The sequence below is a fragment of the Thamnophis sirtalis genome, unplaced genomic scaffold, assembly GCF_051295495.1.
Source record: "Thamnophis sirtalis isolate CommonGarterSnake01/CBP01778 unplaced genomic scaffold, rThaSir2_p1.2 scaffold_4, whole genome shotgun sequence".
NCBI classification, from domain to species: Eukaryota; Metazoa; Chordata; class Lepidosauria; order Squamata; family Natricidae; genus Thamnophis; species Thamnophis sirtalis.
Genome location: NW_028261384.1, coordinates 127,818,348 through 127,837,602, shown reverse-complemented (window position 1 = coordinate 127,837,602; position 19,255 = coordinate 127,818,348). Strand labels below are relative to the sequence as shown.

The 19,255-nt window shown below is 38.2% G+C and overlaps 2 protein-coding genes and 1 pseudogene across 2 annotated transcripts; 2 read left to right on the top strand and 1 right to left on the bottom strand.

Annotated features, from left to right (window-relative positions):
• Positions 1 to 535: 535 nt before the first annotated feature.
• LOC148046488 (uncharacterized) lies at positions 536 to 6,295 on the bottom strand (annotated as a pseudogene).
• Positions 6,296 to 6,355: 60 nt separating this feature from the next.
• LOC148046487 (vomeronasal type-2 receptor 26-like) lies at positions 6,356 to 7,891 on the top strand. Its single transcript, XM_087714775.1, has 3 exons — positions 6,356 to 6,436; positions 6,721 to 6,847; positions 6,984 to 7,891. The coding sequence occupies exons 1-3, from the start codon at positions 6,356 to 6,358 to the stop codon at positions 7,889 to 7,891; spliced, it is 1,116 nt and encodes a 371-aa protein (XP_087570901.1).
• A 1,379-nt stretch (positions 7,892 to 9,270) lies between these two features.
• LOC148046486 (vomeronasal type-2 receptor 26-like) lies at positions 9,271 to 19,033 on the top strand. The gene is made up of 6 exons (XM_087714774.1): positions 9,271 to 9,277; positions 10,138 to 10,337; positions 11,650 to 11,919; positions 13,013 to 13,864; positions 16,617 to 16,743; positions 18,132 to 19,033. Exons 1-6 carry the CDS (start codon positions 9,271 to 9,273, stop codon positions 19,031 to 19,033), a joined length of 2,358 nt encoding a protein of 785 aa, XP_087570900.1.
• Positions 19,034 to 19,255: the final 222 nt, after the last annotated feature.

The window sequence follows — 19,255 nt, the reverse complement described above, 5'->3', positions numbered from 1 at the left end:
ATATATAACATAACTATGGTGGAGAAGACACATGTTTGCAATGAATCCCCAGTGCTGCGGCACAGAATCTGGCCACCTGCACTTTAGTTATGGACTGTTCATCTTTAAGTAGACCTTTGATATTTTTTATAATAAAACTAGACTAGAAACATTAGGTTATATTGAATAATTGAACAGAAACCTGCTCCACTTTCTTGCAGCTGACATATGGTTCATTAGCCCAAGATGCATTTCAAACCAGTAGGCTCTCTTCACTTTATTTCATGGTACCAAAAGAGGACCATCAGTACATTGGGATTATTCAACTGCTTCACCATTTCAGGTGGACATGGATTGGGATTTTTGCTATGGATAACAATAATGGAGAGAATTTCTTACAGAAAATGCAGCCCTTACTTGCAGAGAATGGAATCTGCTCATCCTTCACAGAAAGGCTTTCGCAACTGGTTCACTTGGAGGACTTTCCAGAAGTTTATAGAACAATCTCCATGATTTCCATTAATTTGATAAATAGCAATGCCAATGCAGTTCTTGTCTATGGAGAATCCTGGGCAATTACGTGGCTAAGAGCGGTCACATTTCTGGCAGATCCTGAAAGCAAAGAAATAGTACCATTTAGAAAGGTATGGATTATGACTGCACAGATTGATTTCATATTATCAGGATTTCAAATCACTTGTGATCTCGCGATGTTCTATGGGGCTATTTCCTTCACCATTCATTCAAGGGCATTTGTAAGTTTCAAGGAATTTCTTCAGTCTGTAAATCCTGTTTCTGTCTACAGTGATGGGTTTCTGCAGGAAGTATGGGAACAATCCTTTGATTGTTCATTTCTAAAATCAGAGTTACAAGAACTGCCAAGTAGGAAATGCACTGGGGAGATGAAGTTGGAGGACCTTCCTGGGCCTGTCTTTGAAATGGAAATGACTGGCCAAAGCTACAGCATTTACAATGCCATTTATGCTTTGGCTCATGCTTTGCAGGCACTACACATGTTGAGGTTCAATAAGAAGACAATTACAATGCGTAAAAAAATTGATCTTCTAAATCTGCAGGCTTGGCAGGTATTCTCTCTTCATTGGACATTTCTTCTTTTTTTAAATGAGCAGTTTGATGTAAAATATCCTTGTAGAATGTCTTAATGTTTTTTGTATGTGGAAACAAATATAATAAACAAAGTAGAAATAAGCAAAAAAATTCCAGATGGTGAGAATAATTAACAATTAATTAGTGGAATAACTTGTCTTCAGAAATTTGGATGCTCCAACACTAGATTTTAATGAAGAGAAGGGTAGCTTTTTGTTTGAAATAGCATAGTGTCTTCTTGAGTAGGGTGTTTGACTAAAAGACCTCCAATGTCCCTTCTGACCCTATTATACTGTTCTGTCTAAAATAGATATAGAAAAATGGTTTCTGTTGTTATTCTGTTTTTCTGATCATCAAGGAGCTACTGTATAACTTATGGGTTATATGTTGGCAGGAGTTATTTAGTACATCACCATAGCTTGCACAATAAGAGATAATTAAAATGACAATTAGTTTATTTTTTATTATTACTATTTTATTTATTGAAATAGTATAGGGTTTCCTGCCTGTTGGACTAAAAGACCTCAAAGATCACTTCTAACTCTTTCATTCTGTAGAAATAATAAAGGTGGGATAAGAAGGAAAAATAAAATAAAGTAATAAAATAAAAAAATCAAGTAAAAAATAAAGTAAAGTAAAATAAAATAAATCTGATGCGGTAAGTGAGAAGGATTAGAAGATAAAACCTGTGCATGGTATTGTAATATAAATGCATAACTGCATAGTGAGCTACAGAAAAAGATGTCATTTCCTTGCCATCAAGAGTAGATTATGCTTTATTAAAATTTATGTTATGCTTTATTAAAATTCCCAAGAATAATCAGGATGAATTGAATGGGGCATAGGGTCTCCTCCTTGAGCAGAGTATTTGACTAGAAGCCTTCCAAAGCCCCTTGTAAAATTCTACTGTTCTGTCTAAAATAGATGCAGAAAACAGTTTTTGTTGTTATTCTATCAATCTGTTCATCAAGAAGCTACTCTATAAATTATGATTTAAATGTCGGCAGGAGTTATTTAGTAAATCACCTGATCTTGCACAATAAATACAATTAAAGTGATAATCTACATTATTGTTCATTGTCTCCTCCAAAAATAATAAACTCTCCAAGAACTTTCTGTGTGGCTCATGAAATTTTCCTGTCTGACAAACTGAACTTTCTGTCTTTATTAGAGTTTTAGAGGAATGAAATAAAAGTGGTCTGTTTTTCGTGTTGCATCCATAGTATGAAACAAATTTGTTTGCCATAATCTCCACCCCTAAATATCCACCAAAGAATATTGAGTCTCAGATTAAAAATTCCACTAAAGGAAACTAGTCAGATCTCAAACTGTTGAACACCTTTGTACCAATCAGGACAGATTAGATATGATATATGTAGAATTAGTTGTTTAAATAGGGAACCTGATCATAATCGAAGAAACTTACATAATTTAAAATTTTTACTCACCTTTAATGCATTCTTACCTTTCCTTAAAATAATATAAAATTAATAAGAGTGGACTTATATATTTCCATGAAATATCAATTATAAATTTGTAGAAATGTAGAAGAGAATATCATATTCAATGTTTTCACCATTCTTTCCATTCCAATAACAATAATTAAGGTAAAGGTTCTCCTCACACCTATGTGCTAGTCATTTCAAACTCTAGAGAGTGGTGCTCATCTCCGTTTCAAAGTTGAAGAGCCAGCATTGTCCGAAAATATCTCCATAGTCATGTGGCCGGCATAACTAAATGCTAAAAGTGCACGGAACGCTGTTACCATCCCACCAAAGGTGGTTTCTATTTTTCTACTTGCACTTTTATATGCTTTCAAACTGCTAGGTTAGCAGAAGCTGGGACAGCTTCTCCGTTACGTAGCACTAGGGATTTGAACCACCAAATTGAGAAGCTCAGCATCTTAACCACATATGTGTGAGGGGAACCTTTAACTTAATTATTGTTATTGGAATGGAAAGAATGGTGAAAACATTGAATATGATATTCTTTTCTACATTATTATACTTTCAATTCCCTTTCTCTTTTATTCCCTTTCAAGTAGCTCCATTCATTTCTACAAGGCCTTTCTTTTAACAATTCAGCTGGGGAGAGAGTGTTCCTGAATGAGAAAGGAGAAGCAACAGGTGGATTCGATATCACAAACTTGATCATGTTTCCAAACAGATCCTTTCAGAGAGTTAGAGTTGGAAAGCTGGATCCACAGGCTCCAAAAGGGAAGGAATTATTCATTGATGAAGATGTGATTGTCTGGAATCCAGCTTTTAACCAGGTATCAAATCAATGAATCGCCCACACCTTAATCCATTATGATTCCATGTTGAACATAGTCTCTTTCAAAATGTGATTTCTCATTTTTAAAAGAAACAAAGGCGTATTCTTTTCAAATGCTGTTGATGATCAAACACTCATCAAATTGACAAAAGGAAATTACAGTATAAAAGTTATGTATGCATATTTGGTTGGCATTTCCAAGAGTGAGGTTTGAGGTTTATGAGGTTTATTGGATTTATATGCCACCCTTGTCCCAAGGACTCAGGGTGGTGTACAACATAAAAAAACCTCATATTACAAAACTTAAAGGGGGCATTAAATAAAGTATCCAAAAAAACCCAATTGATATTTAGAATAAAATTTAAAAAATTAAATTAAAATTAACAATTAAATTAACAATCAAATTAATCTTATATTTTATTCTATTCAGGCTAGGCTGGCTTGCTGAAAAAGCCAACTTTTTAGGGTGCGTCAGAAGGACCAGAGATCAGGGATTATGCGAAGTTCCAGGGGCAGCTCATTCCAGAGGGAAGGTGCTCCCACAGAGAATGCTCTCCCCCTGGGGATCGCTAGCCGACACTGTCTGCCCAACAGCACCCTGAGGAGGCCAACTCTGTGGGATCGCACTGGACGGTGGGAGGCTACCAGTGGCAGTAGGTGGTCTCGCAGGTACCCTGGGCCTAAGCCATGGAGCGCTTTAAAGGTCATAATTAGTACCTTGAATCGCTCCCGGAAGACAACCGACAACCAGTGCAGGCTGCCTAAAAGGGATGTAACATGGGAGCTCCTGGGTACCTCCAAGATAACCTGCATGGCCGCATTCTGGATCATTTGAAGCCTCCCGGTGCTCTTCAAGGGCAGCCCCATGTAGAGAGCATTTCAGTAGTCCAGGTGAGAAAGGATGAGGGCATGAGTGATCCAGATCCGCACAGCCTCGAGGCATTGGGACATCATGTTGAGGGCATAATTTGGGTGGTTTGGAGTAGAGATGAAAAGTTGAGTATCATCAGCCTATTGATGATACCGTACCCCAAAACCATGGATGATCTCACCCAGTGGTTTCATATATCCGCCCTGAGCCTCTCAGGAATAGGGCGGCATACAAACTTAATAAATGAAATGTTGAACAGGAGGGGTGACAGAACCGATCTCTGGGGCACCCCACAAGTGATGTCCTTCGGGGTCAATCCTCCAGTCAAAATGAACTGCGACCGATCCGACAGGTAGAAGGAGAACCACCACAAAATGGTGCCCCTCATTCCCAACACCCTGAGTCATTGCAGTAGGATAACATGGTTGATGATATCAAAAGCAGCTGAGAGGTCTAAAAGGATCAGGACAGAGGAGTAGCCCCTGTCCCGGGCCCACCAGAGATCATCAACCAATGCGACCAATGCTGTCTCCATGCTGTACCCAGGCCTGAAACCCGTCTGAAACAGATCCAGGTAGGCAGCTTCATCCAGGTACTGGGGAAGCTGACATGCTACCACACTCTCGACAACCTTTTCTACAAAGGTTAGCCAGCCTCATGTCATCTCCTGGGAAGCTGAAACTAACCAAGAGGGACATGGGTCCAGCACACAAGTGACAGCACTGAGTCTCCTCATAATCCTGTCCATGCCCTCAGGGGTCACAGGGTCAAACTCATCCCAGATAGTCTCCACAAGATTCATCCCCGTTGACTCGCCCGAATCTACCCAGTCAGAGTCCAAGCGTGTCTGAATCTGAGTGATTTTATCCTGCAGATACTGAACAAATTCTTCAGCCCTACCCTGCAAGGGGTCATTCCCAGTTCCTTTGTTAAATAAGAAGCAGGTCACCCTAAACAGGGGAGCTGTGCAGTTATCTGCGGACGCGATAAGAGTGGAAAAATGTTGCTGCTTTGCCGTTTTTATCACCACTAAGTAGGATTTAATATGAATTCTTACTAGTCTTTGATTGGATTCGGACTGGCTGGCCCTCCAACCACTCTCTAGGTGTCTTTTCCGGTGTTTCATCTCCCAGAGCTCCTCGGTAAACCAGGGAGCTACCCGGGATTGACACTGGGTCAGAGGCCGCAAAGGCACAACATGATCCAAGACACCAGTGACCACCCTATCCCAGGCTTCCACTAGGGCTTCGGTCGAGCTGTGAGCAAGGGATTCAGGAAAAATTCCAAGCTCCATCAGGAACCTTTCAGGGTCCATCAGGCGCCTGGGGCAGAACCATCTAGTCGGTTCCACCTCCCTGGGGCGAGGGGTAGCAGGATGGAAGTCAAGCCTGATGAGGAAATGATCAGACCATGGCAAGGGTTGGATAGAAATATCCCCTAAATCTAGATCATTCATCCACTGCCCAGAGACAAAAATTAAGTTGAGCGTGTGTCCCCTGTTATGGGTGGGGTCTTGAATTAACTGAGTTAGGTCCATAGCCATCATGGAAGCCATGAACTCCCGAGCTGACTTGGATGTCTCTCCAATGGAAGGCAGATTGAAATCCCCCAGGATCATAAGCCTGGTGAAATCAACCACCAATCCGGCTAATATATCCAGTAGCTCCGGCAAGACTGATAAAACGTAGCAGGGAGATAGGTATGTAACAAAAAGGCCAACCTGAACTCCAAGACTCCATTTCACAAAAAGGGACTCACACCCACCTATCTCAGGCACAGTAACCTCCTGAGGTCTGAGAGTTTCCCTAATAACCACCGCTATCCCCCCACCCCTGCCCTGGGCTCTTGGCTGGTGAAACTCCCGGAAGCCTGGTTGACATAATTCACTAAGGAGAACACCCCCCCTAATGGCCCAACCAGGTCTCCATAATACATGCCAGGTCCACTCTACCCTCTTGTATGAGGTCGTAAATGAGGGGAGCCTTGTAGTCCTGAGCATCCGGGGGTGTGAGAAGGATGATGAGGGTCAGAATGCACGATCATTCTTATGCAGCGAACCCACATCCCCGAACATAATTTGGCCCTCGGCCCCCACCATATCTGCCTCTCCCACAAAAAGTAGAGATGGTAAACCCCCTAATGGAATGGCTTAATGTCCCCCCTGGAATCCCAACCCTTCCCAACACTCCCGTCCCACGCCCATTAGTTAGCTCTGGCCTGTGCCCTGGCAGACTCCCCACCAAGCCTGTATGAGCCATCCGGATCAACTCTCCCCACCCCACCTTAAAATTTGATTTAAAACCCCCTGTAAGAAACCACTAAGAAGTCTCTTCTTCACATATTTCCATGTGTTTATCCACACATGCAATAATTTTCTGATAAAGTCAGTATCCTTTGGGAAGTCAAAAACAATTCTCTTCCATAAAGGAGAAAAATTACAAACTGTTTTAAATATCTCCAGTTTCAAAATCTTTTATCCTCATCATCAGGTTCTTCCACTTTCTCGATGCAATGAGCCTTGTTTCCCTGGATCCTGGAAGAAAGGGATTGAGGGGAATCAGTTTTGCTGCTATGACTGTGTTCCATGCCCAGAAGGGAAGTTTTCAAATCAAAATGGTGAGTTAGGCATTCTACCACTTTTCATTAGACTTAAGCAAATGTTAATAAACCTCTGGGTTGCATAAAATTAACAAGGTAATTTAGAGCAATATGGAGTGCCCATATGAAAAAAATATATTGATTTTCTTTCCAGATGTGGAAGATTGCTTTGAATGTTCAGAAGATCATTATCCAAATAAAGAAAAGAAAGAATGCATCCTGAAACTGCTGGTCTTTCTAACTTTTGAAGAAATCTTAGGAATTGCCTTATCCTCAGCAGCTCTTTGTTTCTTCTTCTTGACATCTTGGATACTTGGAACATTTATTAAGTACAGGGATACTCCCATTGTCAAAGCCAACAACCAATCCTTAACCTATACCCTCCTTGTTTCTCTTTTGCTCTGTTTTCTCTCCTCTTTGTTCTTCCTCAGCCAACCTGACAAGGTCATCTGTCTTCTCCGACAACCAACTTTTGGGATCACATTCTCAGTGGCCATTTCTAGTGTATTGGCCAAAACTATAACTGTGGTTGTGGCTTTCATGGCGACTAAACTGGGATCTCAGATGAGGAAATGGGTGGGGAAAAGATTGCCCTTTTCTATAGTCCTTTCCTGTTCTCTTGTCCAAGTATGTATTTGTATTCTTTGGTTGTCAACATCTCCCCCATTCCCTGAACTGGACATGCACTCAGAGCTTCAAGAAATGATTTTACAATGCAATGAAGGATCAGCTTTCTTCTTCTACTGTGTCTTGGGCTACATGGGTATCTTGGCCATTGCCAGCTTTACTGTGGCTTTTCTTGCCCGTAAACTACCTGACAGCTTTAATGAAGCCAAATTCATCACCTTCAGCATGTTGGCCTTCTGTAGTGTGTGGGTCTCCTTCTTTCCAGCCTATCTGAGCACAAAAGGTAAAGCCATGATAGCTGTGGAAGTCTTCTCCATCTTGGCCTCCAGTACTGCACTACTGGGATGCATATTCTTGCCCAAATGCTACATTATTGTTTTGCGGCCTGACCTCAACCAAAAGGTACAACTCAAAAAGAGGAATTACCTCTTATAAATAAATAAAAAGAGAGTAGTATAGATCTATTTCAAGCTATTTAGCTCTCATCAGCTAGCCATATTATTTATCAGCAAAAATACAACACAAATGTACAAAAGGCAACAGTAAAAATATTGGGTTTCTGTCGTGATGGACTCTTGTGACGAGCCGATTGACAGATATGGAAGCAGTTAGCTTCCTCCCGTAATTAGGGCATACCAGGGGTTGTAACACTAAATATATACCTTCCTCCCTGGCTTCAGCTGATAAGGAGGAGATCCTGTGGCTTAATGGCTAAGACGTCTGCCTACGATGTAATATAGCACAGGCTCGAATCCCAGTAAGGGTATGGCTAGCTGATGAGAGCTAAATAGCTTGAAATAGATCTATACTAGTCTCCCTTTATTTATTTATCAGCACAAATACAACACACACACACACACACACACACACAGTTCAGTATATCCCTTGTCATTTCATTGTTATTTTTAGAGATATTATTTACTAACAAAAATTCATTCGCTAATTATATCAAATTTCCTCTCATCAAACCAACATGTGTATGTACCTTATTATCCTTATCAATTGTTTATTTGACATAGCACTCTAGAAATTACTAAATTACTAATCACTAATTACTAAAATTAACTATTTTTATTTCAACTTTCATATATCAGCCTGTATCCTTCCAGTAATAATACAGTCTTATTTGTTTTGTCATTTGTGGAATTGATCTTTTATTTATTTCCTTAATAAACTTTTTGTAGACTTGTCTCCGCAGGTTGTTGCTTAAACATCACATAAGTAATCTCGATGCCCTCCATCTGCTATTTTAATCATCTTATCTTTAGTTGTCAATCTTGTTTCTGAGAAGTTCTCTCTCCTTAAATCCATCTTTTTTCTTCTTTTTTCTTCTTCCATATCTTGAAATCTGGGGTATAGTTCCTTTCAATCTAATTCCCTTTTCCATACTCCCCTTTTCCTACTTTCAACCACATTCACTCCACTGGTAGCACTTGACCACTTGTCTTTATAATCATTTTCCCCTTCAATTTTTGGGACTCTGACCCCATCATTTTTTGCTTTTATAAACACTATTTTTTCCATCTTCTTCTCAATTCTCCCTGTTATTTCTAATAAATTTTGAATTCCAGCCAAGATGTTTTGCAATGTTATTGTTTCTTTTGAATATTGTGCCATTTTGGCAAGCTGGTAGATACTACGACTCTGGCTTTCAAGGCTTCTTATATTAAATTAGCTTAAACACAAGTTCATTTATGATCTTCAAAAAAGAAGGTTCTGTTTCTTTTTCTCTCCCACTGCCAGTAAGACTCTCAAAGTGCAATTCATGCCCTTGCTTCATATCACTTTCTATAAACAAGTTGCCAAGCCACGAGATGCAAAGTCAGTGAGATCAAAAGGAAAAGGGAAAGTGCATTGTTTCAAAAACTCAAGCCTCCAGCCTCCAAGTGGCAGTATTGCTTCCCACTCTCTAATGTTATTTCAAACTTAAAAGAAAAAGCAAGTAATAAAAGTCCTTGTTGAAATAAAGAAGACCTTAATCCCTAAATTAAAAAATAAAAATAAAAAAATTGAACAAGAAAAACTGATCCATTTTCTTTTTTAAAAAAAGTTGTGAGCCCTTCAATCCACAAAGTAAAATTACAGTGAAAAAGAAACACATTATCCAAAGGAATCCAATATAGGTTAATTATGCTGCTTATTTTCTTCTGCTTTCAGGTTTAATTTAACTTTAAAAAATAATAATTTTGGGCTGTTTTTTCCAAAACAGTAAAGTTTCCGCACCATTTGGACACACTTTCTCTTTCCACTTCCCTTCCCTTCTGTAGCGGTCCCAACTTCATCAGTCTGGGGCTGGACATTTTGTTGCCTGCTTGAAGAACTTCTCTTGGATCAATCAGGAACTTTGTGTTGTCCCTGAGATCAGCAAGATGTATTCTTCCTGTTCAACGTCTCTATGGGATGGTTTAGGTCCAATTGGACCACCCAGTGGCAAAAGTATTGGGCAGCTTTCTGGAGCTTCGAGACCGCATGTTCATATTGTTGAGACGTTGGCTCCTCCTCCAGGGATTGACCGTTCTTTGATGGTGCCATTTTCTTTACAATTCACCCAAAGCAAATTTCAGGATACAATGAATTCCTAAAGTTTATAAAACCTTCTTGGATTCAAGAAGATGGTTTCCCCCCACTTTTCTGGGAACAAGTGTTTGATTGTTCATTGCCATCTTCTCATTCAACTCTAGTCGATAACAACATTTGTACAGGAGAGGAAAAGCTGGAGGACATTCCTGGGTCTCTTTTTGAGGTACAGTTAACTGGGCACAGCTATAATGCTGTCTATGTATTGGCTCAAACTTTACATGCTCTCTTCTTACTTCAATCTAATCACAAGCATTTAGTGATGCATAAATCACCAAAATATGAAAATGCAAAACCATGGCAGGTAATTTGTTTGACAGAAATAATTTGTGCTGGGTAACAGTAAATACAAAGGTATGCTGTATGAATTAAATAGGGTAGAAGCAACTCTCAAAACGGAATAAAATATCTTGTCTTTTCAAAAAATACCTACAATCTTCATTACTTTATTTCCATCAGTATAATATGTTTTCCATTTTACTCCTTGAACATCTTCAGGAAGCAAGTGATAACTAAGATTCAGGTCCTAATTTTTAAATTCCTATAGTTTTTAGACATTTCACCTATTATTATATAAAGAAAATTTCCAGGTTGCCTATTGCTCAATGGTAATTATGTCCCTTATGAATTGCTGAAATCACATCATTATTCTAGTAGGCCAAACAACAAAGGTTCTGTGAAGAAGGGGATAGGACGTGAGAAACAATCCCTATAAATATTTCAAGAGCCACAGGGAGGAAGGAAAGGGTAATGCTGATTCTCTGAGTTTCACTTCCACATATTCTCTTCCTCCTGTCTTATCTGCCAGAACATCTCTTCGAATGATAGGCCCAGATATTTTCACCATAAGCAGAAAGTTATGAAGTTTCTCCCTCTGGTATTCCTGATGAACAAAGTAGTTACTCTGAGGTGCCCTGCACGGGATGCTTTCCTTGTTCCACATGAGTGGTACCAGCCGGGTGACTTTGTCATTGGTGGGATGGTGTCTCAAATTGTTTACCACTTTTATGAAATTATATTTAAGGAACATCCATCTTTAAAAGTTTATGGCTTACCACTGTAAGGGTTTTCTTTTCTTTACATGCCGTTTTCAATCTTAACCAAGTCCTCCAAATCTTTCTTATATAAATAAAAGCTGTTTGAACATAAATGCTGGGTTTTATATGTTATCTAACCTTGTTTGTCTTTCAAATGCATTTGGGTGTGGGAGAAGGAATAATTAAAGTCTTTCTTGTAAAATGTATGAAACATATGCTGCAAGAAGTCTTTTGAGGAACATTTAATGAGATTAACATACTTTTTAAAATAAAGTCTACATTATCTATTCATATTTAGTTCTCTGTTATGTGGATAGAAAATAAAAGTGGTAGCTTGAAAAAAGCTACTATATTGTTGTAGTACACATCTGTTTCAAATCATAGAAATATTGTGTAAAAAGTATATTTAAATTCTGCTCTAATTATTGAGTGTTTTAGAAAACTGTCATTTATTACTTCAATAAGAGACAGAAATGCTTCTTCTTCTTATAGAGATTTTGTCCCCTTACAAGAATTGTAGAATCATTTTTCAATGGGTGTATTTAACCTATTTGCAGTATAATAACTAAATTCTACCAGCACATCCTTGCATTAGTCTTTGCTGTGAAGGAGATCAATGAGGACTTCCAGATCTTACCTAACCTCACTCTCGGGTTCCACATCCATGATAGTTACCATGATCCAAGGATGACCTATCGCACCACTCTGGACCTGCTTTTCAAATCCCAGGGATTTGTCCCTAACTACAAATGTGACAGTCAGAAGAATCTCATGGCCATTGTAGGAGGATTAGGCTCGGATACATCATCTTATATGGCAGAAAGTGTAAACGTCTACAAAATTCCACAGGTAATTTGGGCAGGGGATGAGATAGAAACTTTCCCTTCTTTTGTGATGAATGTTAGATATTAGATGTTTGCTATGTCTTTCTGCAGAACTACACTGAAGTCCATTTTGCAATCCTTCTGTAATTTGATTCCACAATGCAGTGTTTGGGCTCAAGGGAATGCAATATTCAAAAATGAAATTTTTTTACCATGATCACAGATCAGAATATTAAAATGGAAAACATAAATTAAAGAAAAACCTTAAACTTATTTAAGTGGCCAAATATTGTGTTTTGACTGCCTTCTGGTAATAGGTGGTACCTCTCCTTGCTCTGTCTTCATTGGGATCTGATAAAAATAGTTTGGTATAAAACTCAACTGCTTTTTCTGGAATTATTGGGTGATTGGTGCACTTGAGTCTTTTTGGAGATGTATGTATGTATGTATGTATGTATGTATGTATGTATGTATGTATGTATGTATGTAAAACACTAAGGTAGAATATTCTTAACTGTTTCCATTTCTCCAGAATCTCATGGATTTTATGCTTAAATATTTTATTCTGCCAGCATCCAGAGCAGAAGGTAGTTCAATAAGTCTAGCTCTAAAGAACATAGAATAATAGAGTTGGAAAGGATCTTGAAGGTCTTCTAGTCCAATGTCCTGCTCGAGCAGGAGACCCTATGCTATTTCAGATCAATGATTGTCCAGTTTCTTTTGGAAAGCCTTCATTGATGGAACACCCACAACTTTTGAAGGCAAGCTCCTCCATCAGTTGATTTAGGAAATTTCTCCTTAGTTCTCAGTTGATTCTCTCCTTGGTTGCTTTTAAGTTGCTTCTCCCTAGATTTAGCTATTGAGGTGTTTATGGGAATGAATGTTCTGGAACTCTATATCAGGATGCTAATTTTGGTTCATAACAGTTCATAATGGTGAGAAAATATTTCATTTTGAGATTTTATTGCTTATATTGTTCATCTTCCATAATCTATGTGTAATTGTAGAAATTTTCAGTGTAGGGACAACTTCATTCAATATATATCCAGAAAGCAATCATTTCCCCCGTATTTTCCCCTTGATTTTCATGAATAATGGCTCTCCTTTTTTTAGTTTAGTTGACTTATGGCTCTTTTGCCCAAGAAGAGTTCCAGACTACTAAGTTATCTTCGCTTTATTGCATGGTCCCACATGAGGACCATCAGTACACTGGAGTTATACAACTTCTTCTTTATTTTGGATGGACATGGATTGGAGTCTTCACTCTTGATACTAATAAAGGAGAACGTTTCTTCCAGAAACTGCAGTCATTGTTTTCCCAGAATGGCATCTGCACAGCTTTCTCACAAAATATTCCACAACTAGTTAATTTGGAGAATGTGTCTGAATTACTTCAGGGAAACTCAATTATCTGCAATAAACTAACAGATCAGAAAGCAAATGCTTTTCTTGTCTATGGAGAATCATTCACAATTTTGTGGCTCAGAATTGCTGTGTTTCTGTGTGAGCTAGAGGATAAAGAGAGCACATCATTTAGAAAGGTTTGGATCCTGATGGACCCAATTGATTTCATACTGACAGCATTTCAAAGAGGTTTGGATCTCCAGTTGTTCTACGGGGCCCTTTCCTTTACAGTGCACTCAAGAGAAGTTCAAGGCTTCAAAGAATTTCTTCAAGCTATCAAGCCTTCAACCCACAAAAACGGATTTTTTCAAAACGTTTGGGAGCAATTGTTTGACTGTTCATTTCCAAATGAGGAATTAACCATAATGTACGATGAAATTTGTAGTGGAGAAGAGAATTTGGGGGATTTGCCCACACCTCTGTTTGAGTTGCAGCTGACTGGCCAAAGCTACAGTATCTACAATGCTGTCTATGCAGTGGCCCATTCTTTGCACGAGGCAGTGAGAATGAGAGCCCAACAGAGAGTGATTCAAAGGTTTGAATTTCCAGATCTTCAGCCTTGGCAGGTAATATCTCAAAAGATGCTTTGCCTACCTTTTGTTTTAGTGGATAGTCATTCTCATCCACTACTGAGTATAACTTGTTTGCTCTGGCCTATAATCACATATCAATAGAAACATTGAGACAACAAGGCTGATGGTGTAATAGGTGATTCTAAGTTACAGAATACAAGAAGATGAGTGCCCCAGTCAGGTCCTCTTTGATGATAACACCCAGAAACTTAAAACTTCATGAAATTATGTTAGGTTTTGGACTTAAAGTAAACTACCAGGAAAACTGTTGTGCTTGTTGCTTTAAAATACTTATCATCCTTTACTAATACCATCAAAACGAGTTCCAAACCTCATATATTGACCTTTCATTCTGGGTTGATATTTTCTTCTTCTTTATTTCAAGTTAGGAAGACATTTTTTTTCCATTTCCTGAAAAATGAGAGTAAAATAAAGGGAAGTTTTAATCTTTGTAGCCCTAATCATTTGTTTTCTTTTGGACTCCCTTTTTCTTATCATTCTTCAAGTAGCTCCACACATTCCTTCAAGGGATTTCTTTTAACAACTCAGCTGGAGAAAGAGTCTTCTTTAAAGACAAAAGGGAAGGCCAAGGTGGTTTTGACATTGTCAACATGATCACTTTTCCGAACAGATCTTTTCAGAGAGTTAAAGTTGGAGAATTTAGGTCCAAGGTTCCAAAAGGAAAAGAACTCATCATTCAGGGGAACACAATTATTTGGCACCCTGGATTTAACCAGGTAGGTAATCATGATTGTGCACAACAAGACAACTAGACACAAGAACATTTTTTCTCAAATGCCATCACTCTGCTAAACAAATAATTCCCTCACCACTGTCAAACTATTCAGTAAGATTGCATTACTATTACTATAATTCTTCTCATCATTCCTATCACCCATTTCCTCCCACTTATGACTGCAGGACTGTAACTTGTTGCTTGTATTCTTGCGATTTATATTGATATTGATTTTTTCCCTGATTGCTTATTTTTGCCCTATGACTATCATTAAGTATTGTACTTTATGATTCTTGATGAATGTATCTTGTCTTTTTATATATACTGGGAGCATATGCACCAAAGGCAAATTCTTTGTGTGTCCAATCACACTTGGCCAATAAAGAGTTCTGTTCTATTCTGTTCTGTTCTGTTCTGTTCTACTCTACTCTACTCTACTCTACTCTACTCTACTCTACTCTACTCTACTCTACTCTACTCTACTCTACTCTACTCTACTCTACTCTACAGCCTGCACAAATTACATTTTGATCCATTATGATCTGTTGATCATTGTCTGTTAAACCATACTGAAGCTAGTGATTTTCCAAATCTGATTTCTGTTGTTGAACGGGGGTGGAATTCATGTCCTGTGCAAACACTGGGAGCACATGCACCAAAGACAAATTCCTCGTGTGTTCAGTCACACTTGGCCAATAAAGAGTTGAGTTCTATTCTATTCTATTCTATTCTATTCTATTCTATTCTATTCTATTCTATTCTATTCTATTCTACTCTACTCTACTCTACTCTACTCTACTCTACTCTACTCTACTCTACACTACTCAGCTCTACTCTATTCTATTCTACAGCCTGCACAAATTACATTTTGATCCATTATGATCTGTTGATCATTGTCTGTTAAACCATACTGAAGCTGGTGATTTTCCAAATCTGATTTCTGTTGTTGAACGAGGTGGAAGTCATGTCCTGTGCAAAGTTTCATTTACTATATTGACAGATTGGTAGTATGATTTTTTTTAATTGAAAATTTTGAAAAACAAACTTTTACAAACATTTACTTCCCTCCCCCACCCTCCCCCCACCCTCCCAACCTTCCCCTCCCCCCCCCGGCTTCCTAGAACCAATACAGGGTATAAATCTTTAACAAGAACATTCTAAAATAAACTTTAAAAAGTTAATAAAATCTTTCATTTGAGCTTTAACTCCTCCTTGCTAGGCTTGCTCTAAACAACTTATATCATTCCTAGTTTTTTAGTCATAAGCTATCTGAAATTTCTTAGTCCCATATTTATTTTGAGTATAGTCAATCCATCTTCTCCACTCCAGTCTCTCATTTGAATGGTCCTTGAGATATGCAGATATTTTAGCCATCTCAGCTAGGTTTGTTACTTTCAGTTTCCATTCTTGAATAGTAGGCAGGTCTTCCTTCCTTTATTTAATTTCTTTTTCTGTAATATAACCATCCTCTGCTACCAAATGTGATGTTCCTGTGGTTCGTCCATGAGGCCAATGTGGAGAAAATACAGGACACGATCTTTCTTGGGATGGAGCGACCCAGATTGGGGGTCTGAGAGCCCCTTTTATTGAGATAGGACAAAGGCAGGGGGAGCAATAGCATGTGATTAAAAACAGCCTGTAAAAGTACAATCTCTAATCTACTACTCAGGAAAGTTCTGTCTATGTATGGTCAAATCCTGGACGTCATTGGTAAGGCACATCTCAGGATGTTATGTTATGCACTATCAGGATGTTATGGCGTTTTAGGAGTTTGTTTTCTCCTATGTGATTCAGCGTGGCTCTGCAACTATATTACAACATTTTCCCCTCTTCAAGTCCTCTTACACATCCTTGTAATTTCAACACCTTTTTAATGCACAGTATAAATCCAAGATGATAAAATTCAGCAGCCCACTGGGATGTAAAATATTATCTGTCTCCATAAAGGGGAAAAAATGAGAAACTGTTTTAAAGATTGCCCTTTTCAAAATCTTTTATGTTTATCAATAGGCTCTTCCACTTTCTCAGTGTAATGATCATTGTTTCCCTGGATTTTGGAAGAAAGGAGATGAAGAAAAAAAATTCTGTTGTTATGACTGTATTCAATGTCCGGAAGGGAAGATTTCAAATCAAATGGGTAAGTTAGACATTCCAGGAAGCTTTCATTAGATATTCTTAAGCAAACTGTAACACATTTAGGATGTATACAATTATTAGATTTATGAATACTTTATGGCAAATATTCATTTCTTTATCTGTGGATCAAACTCAATTTGCCATTGAGATGCCTACAGGTCATGTTTGCTATACAAACGCAAACTATAGATGCATTGAGCCATAGAGTTTTTGAGAGCCACAATGTTCCTTTTTCAAACAGGGCAGAGAAATAAGAATCTAGTTACATTTAAGCTTCTAGTTGCAATTTAAATCAATTCCAGTGCAAAACTAGATTACAAAATAAGGAGAATAAATTAAATTAAAATAAAAAAAAATGACTGCTGATAAAATTGCAAAATACAACTAACAAATGTTTGAATGGTTCAGGTCAGTTTAGTTGTCAATGAACTGTCACTTCTTCCACTGTTTTCCATTTTTCATGAAAGCATGAAAATAAGGGAAATGAAAAAAGCTTCATTAGAAAAGGGAAGATTTGTGAATAGATCAAACATTCATATAAGGGGGCTGCCTGTAGAACCTATTAATGTTATCTCATATAACATAGAAGCATCACAAAGGTCAGGCCAAAATTCATTGGAACACAGTAATATACTTTTTCCTATGTTAAGCGTTCAACCCTAAAATAAATAAATCCTGACATTGCTTTGGAAGGACAGGAACAGAAGCTGAAGTTCAAATATTTTGTCCACCAAATGAGAAGAGAGGACTCACTGGAAAGATTGTAGGCAAAAGGAGAAGGAGACTGAATAGCATTGGATACATAGATAGTGTCATTGACACAGTGGGCGCGAGTTTGGGCAGACTCAGGGAGACAGTGGAGGATGGGGAAAATAGTGTGCTATGGTCCATGAGATAGCAAAGAATCAGACATGGCTTAGCAACTGAACAACAGCAATATCGAAAGTAAATCAATGGTATTTTCTTGTAAAATCATACCTTTTTTCTCAAAATAAAAATACCGATGTTTCCTAGTTTACTCACCCTTTAGAAGGAGAAAAGCTACAGGGTTTAAATGAATTACATTGGGACGAATCTAAATGTTTCTCCATCTGCTTCTGTTATTCAAATCTTACATCGATCATCAGAGTCTTATTCCATTTTTTAAAAAATGTCTCTATTTTACCAATTTTCAAAAATATTAGAAAGACTGCATTTTAAGATTAATTGCACTTCATTTTATGCCAACCGTAAATGATAAAATAGAATTAAAATTGTGCTTACATAGAAACACGATCAAACTTAGAGCTATTGGAAACAACTCAAAAAGAATAACATGTGGTCCCTCCCCACTCAAAAATAAAACTAGGAAATGCGTAGATGACAAATTCCATGACTTTTTTTTTTCAGATATGGATGACTGTTTTGAATGTTCAAAAGATCACTATCCAAATGAGGAAAAGATAGAATGCATTGTGAAACGAGTGGTCTTTTTAAATATTGAAGAAACCCTAGGAATTGGGTTAACCTCAACGACTCTTTGTTTCTTCTTCTTGACATGTTGGGTACTTGGAACATTTATTAAGCACAAGGATACTCCCATTGTCAAAGCCAACAACCGGTCCCTCACCTACACCCTCCTTGTCTCTCTTCTGCTCTGTTTTCTCTCCTCTTTGTTCTTTCTCAGCCATCCTGGCAAAGTGACCTGCCTTCTCCGACAATCAGCTTTTGGCATCACTTTCTCAGTGGCTATTTCTAGTATCCTGGCCAAAACTATTACTGTGGTTGTGGCTTTCATGGCCACTAAACCTGGTTCTCCTATGAGGAAATGGGTGGGGAAAAGATTGGCCTTTTCTATTGTCTTCTCATGCTCTCTCTTACAAGTATGTATTTGTATTGTTTGGTTGTCGACATCTTCCCCATTCCCTGAGTTGAACATGCAATCAGAGTCCCAAGAAATTATTTTACAATGCAATGAAGGTTCAGCTTTCTTCTTCTACTGTGTTTTGGGCTACATGGGTATCTTAGCTATTGCCAGCTTTATTGTGGCTTTTCTTGCTCGTAAATTACCTGACAGCTTTAATGAAGCTAAGTTTATCACCTTCAGCATGCTGGCTTTCTGCAGTGTATGGGTCTCCTTTGTTCCAACCTATCTTAGCACTAGGGGAAAAGCCATGGTGGCTGTGGAGATCTTCTCTATCTTGTGCTCTACTGCTGCCCTCCTGGGATGCATCTTTTTCCCTAAATGTTACATTATTGTTCTGAGGCCTGATTTAAACAGCAAGGAACAATTGATAAAAAGACACACTTAACTATCTTCTTCTAGGTTTTGGTTATGTTTTTAATAAGAGTAAGATTCATCAAAATTAGAAAATAGTTTTAAGTTAACCATTTGAAAGGGTTTATACCAGTGGTCAGCAATCTTAAACACAGAAAGAGGCACAAAGGCCCTAAACAGAAGCCCACCCCCCATTCAATTTTCAAGCTGACCGGAAGTCCAGTTCCACCACCATAGAGTCTCCTCCTGTGCAGCA

Excerpts from the sequence above, each read along its gene's own strand:
- LOC148046487 (XM_087714775.1), top strand. The coding sequence starts at position 6,356 with ATGGTAAACCCCCTAATGGAATGGCTTAATGTCCCCCCTGGAATCCCA. Across the intron at positions 6,437-6,720 it reads CTCCCGTCCCACGCCCATTA|GTTCTTCCACTTTCTCGATG; the intron begins GTTAGCTCTGGC and ends CCTCATCATCAG. Across the intron at positions 6,848-6,983 it reads GAAGTTTTCAAATCAAAATG|ATGTGGAAGATTGCTTTGAA; the intron begins GTGAGTTAGGCA and ends TTTTCTTTCCAG.
- LOC148046486 (XM_087714774.1), top strand. Across the intron at positions 10,338-11,649 it reads AAAATGCAAAACCATGGCAG|CACATCCTTGCATTAGTCTT; the intron begins GTAATTTGTTTG and ends AAATTCTACCAG. Across the intron at positions 16,744-18,131 it reads GAAGATTTCAAATCAAATGG|ATATGGATGACTGTTTTGAA; the intron begins GTAAGTTAGACA and ends TTTTTTTTTCAG.